The 7,500-nt window shown below is 48.3% G+C and overlaps 1 protein-coding gene across 1 annotated transcript in view; it reads left to right on the forward strand.

The window, feature by feature from the left end:
• The window catches only part of mllt3 (MLLT3 super elongation complex subunit), a 75,101-nt gene that overhangs the window by 24,836 nt on the left and 42,765 nt on the right, over positions 1-7,500 (forward strand). Inside the window, 4 exon segments of the mRNA XM_042069083.1 lie at positions 3,436-3,518; positions 3,794-3,937; positions 5,064-5,102; positions 5,362-5,490. Of these exon segments, the coding sequence (XP_041925017.1) occupies positions 3,436-3,518; positions 3,794-3,937; positions 5,064-5,102; positions 5,362-5,490 (395 nt within the window).

A 7,500-nucleotide genomic window follows, 5' to 3' on the forward strand; every position in this document is an offset into this window, starting at 1 on the left:
CGATGCCGAAGCACCACTATTGAAAAAGCTGTTGGTAGCATCGGCTAACTAGCGCCAGATTTTGCAGTGCGGGGGACAAGCCGAGCTGGGCTATGAGACATACGTTCACACTCGGTATCATGTTTCAATACACTTTAGGTCAATATCACACCGGAATTCTCCTTTAAACACATACTGTAGGTAGAGTTCTCACTACATACACCATTAATGATATTCCAGCTCTGTCTCAGCAGGATATGAGCGAGTGTGTTTGTGTGTCTGTGTGTGTGTGTGTGTGTGTGTGGTGTGTGGAAGCTGTTGTTGCCGTGGTTTCATGCCGTTTCTCTGATGAGACTCGGGAGACAGGGGTGTTGTTAGGAGCTTCGGTGCCATTTCCACAAGGGATGTAAGTAAAGGCACAACACACTCTGCCCCACATGCACGCACACACACACACACACCCACACACACACACAAGCGCACACACTCTCGCACGCACCGCACGCACGCACACACATATACACATATACACTCGCAAACATGCACTGTCATTACCACACCCACCCCTCCCCCCCCTCTCTCTCTCTCTCTCTACACACACATGCACACACACACACACACACACACCACACTGAGGGAAGATTCTAATTGGGCTGTGGTAACAGTCCTGAGGGATAAAGTGCCGTTATTAATACACACTCACACACACTCACTCTCACACACACACACACACACACACACAGGGCTGTCCTGAGGGCATTGAGGTGATTAACAGGTGGCTGCCCTGCTGCTTGTTTGTCCTCGCAAGACTGTGGGGAAGTGTGTGTGTGTGTGTGTGTGTGTGTGTGTGTGCGTGTGTGTGTGTGTGTGGTGGTGAGTCAGTCCCATTTCTTGTTTTTTGTTATGTCGTATGTCTTATTGGATGGCGTTGCCTCAGTATCCTCTGTATGCTAAAAAACCTGTGTAATGCCATTTTTGTGTGTGTGGTGTTGTGTGCGTGGGATGTATTTGTGATGTGGTGTGTTGTTGCTCCAAATAAACAGGAAATGTCTTATTGGGTGATTTGGCTCTAATGTGTCGGTCACACAGCATTGGGTGATTTGGCTCTAATGTGTCGGTCACACAGCATTGGGTGATTTGGCTCTAATGTGTCAGTCACACAGCATTGGGTGATGTGGCTGAAACTCCACAGGCTATTGATGATATTCTTATGCCCAAAATGCATGTGTGGCATAGCGCCACCATCTGGTAACAGTAAGAATGTCACTGGTCTTTAGCGCTACCTTTCCTAGATGGTCATGAGATTTGTTTCAGATTTCACGTACATGAGCTCACAGGTGTCCTGATTTATGGATGGGGGGTTGGGTTATTGTGGCGGAAAGTGTGTGTGTGTGTGCATATGTGTTTGTTTGCGCGCACTCATGAAATTGTCTGTGTGTGTGTGCATGTACAGTGTACATACATACGTGTGTGTTTGCATGCACTCATGAAAGTGTGTGTGTGTGTGTGCATGTATACGTATATACATACGTGTGTGTTTGCGCCACACTCATTAAAGTGTGTTTGTGTGTTCGTGTGTGTTTGTGTGTGGTGTGTGTGTGTGTGTGTTTTTCATTTAGCAAGTTTCCTGCAGAAGTTTTCTGTCCATAATTGGCTCTCGTGGGGGAGTTTTTCTGACTGAGTTATCAGCTCCACTTCTTCTCTTCCCTGGCCAAGCCTTGAGTCTTACTAACCGTGTGTGTGTGTGTGTGTGTGTGGTGTGTGTGTGGGTGTGTGGATAGGACTTCAGCACTCATGGCTATTAGAATGCTAAGGAGGAAAACTTGGGTTGATCGAGCGAGTGTGTCGTCACTCTTTACCGTCTTTAGTGTGCATGTGTGTGAGAAAGATAGAGAGAGCTTATATGTGTGTGTGCACATCTATGCCTGCATGTGTGTGTGTGTGTGTGTGTGTGTGTGTATGCACATATATGTGAGCACACGGTTATGTTAATAAGAGTGTGTGTGTATGTGTGTGAGTGTACAGTTATGTTTATAAACGTGTGTGTGTGTGTGTGTGAGCGAGCTTGTCTCATCAAGACTGCAGTGCTTTGTTCATGCCTAATTTCATGCACATTTAGTTGCTGGTAATGTTGCCTAAGTAATGGGCCTGTCTGCCTAGATGAGATCACGAAGAAGAAACGTGTGCGTGTGCGTGCGCGTGTGCGTGTGTGTTTCCGTGGTGGTGAGTGTGTTGCGTGTGTGTGTGCGTGTGTGTGTGCGCGTGCGTGTGCGTGTGCGTGTGCGTGTGCGTGTGCGTGTGCGTGTGTGTGTGTGTGTGTGTGTGTGTGTGTGTGTGCGTGTGTGTGTATATTGTAAGTGTGTGTGTGTGACTGACTAATGCTCCATACACACACTGATTGCATTTGTTTGGGAGCATTGGGAGATGGTGCTATTTTCCTCTCACTTCCTGATCATGCAGAGCCCCCACCCCCCCCCCCCCCCCCCCACCACCACCACTCCCTCCTCCAGGTTGCCATGCCATTGTGCTGTGTGTAGTCGTGGTGACCATGGAGATGTGCTGATGTATCCTCAGCCATTTCCCTGTGCAAAAGTCCCGCACATGCAGTGCAGTATTGCTAAGTTGTATTGTTTTTAGTCATGAATCCTTTGTGTAGTGGTCACAGTTTAGTGTGCAGGCACCATCCACATAAAGTGAGGTGAGGTGAGGTGTAGTAAAGTAGTGACCTGTGCTAATCAACTTGGTTTTGTTTTTCCCACCTGGTAGTGATGATGATTACCACCATACTTATCAGTGTGTGAGGAGGGTCCTGTTTATGAAGTGCAGTGGTGTTAATCAATCCTCTGTCGTTTGCAGTGTGCAAGGATCCTAATAATGTATCCTATGTTCTTTGTAGTGTGCAAGGATCCTAATAATGAATCATCTGTCCAATGCCCTTTGTAGTGTGCAAGAATCCTAATAATGAATACTCTGTTCTATGCCCTTTGCAGTGTGCAAGGATCCTAATAATGAGTCCTCTGTCCTTTGTAGTGTGCAAGCATCCTAATAATGTGTCCTCTGTCCTTTGTAGTGTGCAAGGATCCTAATAATGAATCCTCTGTCCTTTGCAGTGTGCAAGGATCCTAATAATGGATCCTAATAATGAGTCCTCTGTCCTTTGCAGTGTGCCAGGATCCTAATAATGAGTCCTCTGTCCTTTGTAGTGTGCAAGGATCCTAATAATGAATCCTCTGTCCTTTGCAGTGTGCAATGATCCTAATAATGGATCCTAATAATGAGTCCTCTGTCCTTTTTAGTGTGCCAGGATCCTAATAATGAGTCCTCTGTCCTTTTTAGTGTGCAAGGATCCTAATAATGAGTCCTCTGTCCTTTGTAGTGTGCAAGGATCCTAATAATGTGTCCTATGTCCTTTGTAGTGTGCAAGGATCCTAATAATGTGTCCTATGTCCTTTGTAGTGTGCAAGGATCCTCCCTATAAAGTGGAGGAGTCGGGATACGCCGGCTTCATCCTGCCCATCGAGGTTTACTTCAAAAATAAGGTATGTCACTATTAACCTGCACGCACGCACGCACGCACGCACGCAATAACACACAAGTAGAGATGTTCGTGTTTCTTTCTGTAAAATCATGAAGTGCATAGTGCAGCCAGAGGATCCGTCAGTAAATTCATAAATCTTCCCCCCCACCTCTCTCCCCCCCCCTCTCTCTCCTCTCTCTCTCTCTCTTCCCCCCCCCCCTCTCTCTCTCTCTCTCTCTCTCTCTCTCTCTCTCTCTCTCTCTCCCTCCCTCCCTCCCTCCCTCCCTCCGTGTGTAGGAGGAGCCTAAGAAAGTGCGCTTTGACTACGACTTGTTTCTGCACCTGGAGGGTCATCCGCCCGTCAACCACCTGCGCTGTGAGAAGCTGACCTTTAATAACCCCACCGAGGAGTTCAGGAGGAAGCTGCTCAAGGCTGGAGGGGTGGGCACACACACACACGCGCACACACGCGCGCGCACACACACACACATGCGCACACGCACACACATGCACACGCACACACATGCACACGCACACAAACACAAACACACACATGCGCACACAAACACAAACGCGCACACACACACACACACACACACAGTCTTGGAAATGCTCTCTACTGATTGTGGCTCCTGCCAGCCTCGTTCAATTAATTGAGAAGAGCCCCATAGTGAACCCTCTCTGTCTCTCTCCCTCTGTCTTTCTCTCGGTCTTTCTCTCTCTCCCTCTCTTTCTCTCTCTCTCTCTCCCTCTCTTTCTCTCTCTCTGTCTCCCTCCCTAGTTTTGGCACAGTACCAGAATGTATGGACAGCATTTCTCTTCAAGTTTTGTGGTTCTTTCTCTCTCTCTCTCTCTCTCTCACTTTCCTTGTTATTCTTTCCTTCCCCAAACTACCCCCCTCCCTCTCTCTCTCCATCTCTCCCCCCCCCCTCCCTCTCTCTCTCCATCTCCCCCCCCCCCCCCCCTCTCTCCCTCTCTCTCCCTCTCTCCTCCCCTTGTCATTCCCGTTACGGTGGAGGATGTTTTATGGCTTTGAGTGTGACTGCATGACATCATCCCCCTCTCCCCTGATTGGTTCTCAGATGAGGCGTGCCCAGGATCAAAGCCAGTGATTGGCCCTGATTAGTGTGTGTGTGTGTGTGTGTGTGTGTGTGTGTGTCTGTGTGTTTGGTGAGGGCTCGTTTTAATTAAAGCCCATTCGTTAGAGAGGATCATATTAATTAAGGTCCGTTTGCAATGTGGGACGCAACGGCCAATTTACCTGATTGGGTTGGCAATAGAGATGGACAGTAATGGGGATGGCATTCAATCGTGCCTATATGTGTGTGTGTGTGTGTGTGTGTGTGTGTGTGTGTGTGTGTGAGTGTATGTTGTTGTGTGTGTATGTCCGTGCACGTGTGTGTGCACACTGTATATGGATGTATGCATAGCATTAAGTTTTATGGTGTTGTGTGTTAATGTCTAAGTTTGTAGATGGTGTTGTATTGTAATGCGTGTGTGTGTGTGTGTGTGTGTGTGTGCATACTGTATATTAATGTCTAATCTTCTTCTTTTATTTTCCTAACAGCAACGGGATCCTCACAAAAGAAGCTCAGAAGATTCAAAAGTTAGAAAACACACACATGCGCACACACACACTCAAATACACACACACACACACACACACATACACATACACACTCAAATGCGCACACACACACTACATACACACACACACACACTAAATACACACACACACACACAAACCTCTTTCATTATTTTCCCCAATTCTTCCTTTCTGTTGTCTTCTTGCCACCCTCTCACTGGTATCTTCTTGTTTGTGTGCGTGTGTGTGCGTGCGTGTGTGTGTGTGTGTGTCTGTCCAGGTGATGGTCATGCAGGAGGGCTCGACGTCTCTGTTTGGTCAGCACCTGAAGCTGCCCACACTGCCCAGCAGTTCACTGACCTTCTCCTTCCCCGACCTCAAGAAGAGCAAGCCCTTCCCGGGGTCAAAGGTCAGTACTGTAGCGATACCTTCTCATTCCCCGACCTCAAGAAGAGTAAGCCCTTCCTAGGGTCAAAGGTCAGCAGGGATTCAGTTAGCGCTGTTCCTGGTCAGGATGCGGAGGGTTAGCCTTGACCAGTTAGCATCTAAGTTAGCCGACACCATCTTTAAAAATGGCGCCTGACAGTTGTTCGCTTCTGGCCACATTTTCACAAAAAATTAGGTGCCTCATTGCAGATGGCCACAAATGATGAGTATCCGCCAATTCACAGAGTACATACTTTACTGTCTACCAGTAATATGGCATGTAATTGGCTAGTTACTTCACTGTCTACCAGTAATGTGGCATGTAATTGGCTAGTCTAGCAGTAATGTGGCATGTAATTGGCTAGTTTGTGAAAATGTGGCTGGATGTGTTACCTGTCAGATGGGCTTTTTAAAGATGACTGCAGCCAATTCAGTATATTTCTAGCTAAAGCAGCTAGCCTTTGAGCTCAGCCATTGAAATGAATGGTGGTGATAATTCCTCCCTCTTTCAAGTTGCATGGCACGACAGTTAGCCCTAAACTCAGTTAGCGCCAGCGATTAGCCCTGAACTCAGTTAGCGCCAGCGGTTAGTTAGTGGGTTAGCCCTAAACTCAGTTAGCGGGTTAGCCCTGAACTCAGTTAGTGGGTTAGCCCTGAGCTCCTCAATCTTTCTCAGTTACTCCTCAACACTCAAATTCTTTGAACATTCGTAAGCATGGATGGTTAGCCCTAAACTCAGTTATCACAGATGGCTAGCTCTAAACTTCTCAAACATCCTTAGATACGCACACCCTCCTCATCCTTTCTTATTGACCCCCCCCACCTGGACTAAACTCCCTGAACCCCCCCCTCCCCACCCACCACCACCACCACCACCCCCAGTTACCGCCTGGACTCAACTTAGCCTCCCCGTAACCCCCTATCACCCCCCCTCCCCAATTCCGTGTCCTCGGTCTCACCCCCCCACTAAGCAATCCCATATCTTCAAAACGGGGCTGTGAAGCTGCACATTTGGCAAGTTCAAAGACGTCAGGGCCGTTTAAGCAGTTGCGTTCTCCATATTAAACTCTGGCTTTAGGAAAGTATTTCTTGGCTGGTGTGAGATGGTTCTCTCTCAGCGGAATGGTGACGTCAGGACCGACGGAACCTTAGACTCTCCTCAGAAACCTGTGGGGGCCTGTGTGTTGTGTGGGTTGGGATCAGTGTGCGTGTGAGTGTGAGTGTGAGTGTGAGTGTGAGCGTGTGCGTGTGCGCGAGTGTGTGTTAACTTGGGAAGGTTCACTGAGATCACAGTTTGATCCAACTTTCTGTTGAATGGAAACGGAGGTGCTCTGTGCAACCAGATCTCTGTTGGAGTTTTTCTACGCTGCCGAGCCGCGAGGCTTCTGGGAGCCTTTAACTAGCGCGTGGTTTCTATACGCTGTGGAGGCTTCTGGGAGCCTTTAACCAGCGTGTGGTTTCTATACGCTGTGGAGGCTTCTGGGAGCCTTTAACCAGCGCGTGGTTTCTATACGCTGTGGAGGCTTCTGGGAGCCTTTAACTAGCGCGTGGTTTCTATACGCTGTGGAGGCTTCTGGGAGCCTTTAACCAGCGCGTGGTTTCTATATGCTGCCGGGCCGCGAGCCTTCTGGGAGCCTTTAACCAGCGCGTGGTTCTACAGCGTGCAGAATGTTCTCACTCTCCTGAGCAGTGGATTTGGGAAGTGGTGCTAATGGAGGCAGGTTCCACTGGAATACACTTTTCCACGTGTGAGCTGTTTCATTGGGGTGCTCTGGAGAGAGAGAGAGAGAGAGAGAGAGAGAGTGTGTGTCTGTGTGTCTGTGTGTCTGTGTGTGTGTGTGTGTGTGTGTGTTGGTGGGTAAGTGTTCTCTGTAGAGTTTGTTTTAAATCATGCAGAGCCATATATGGCCATACTGTTTCAATTAAGTGTTATTTTTGGTGCTGGTGGTCATATCGCTTACCTCAATGACTAAAGGGAGTGTGCACGTGTGTG

Source organism: Alosa sapidissima, chromosome 18 (genome assembly GCF_018492685.1).
Source record: "Alosa sapidissima isolate fAloSap1 chromosome 18, fAloSap1.pri, whole genome shotgun sequence".
Lineage (NCBI taxonomy): Eukaryota > Metazoa > Chordata > Actinopteri > Clupeiformes > Clupeidae > Alosa > Alosa sapidissima.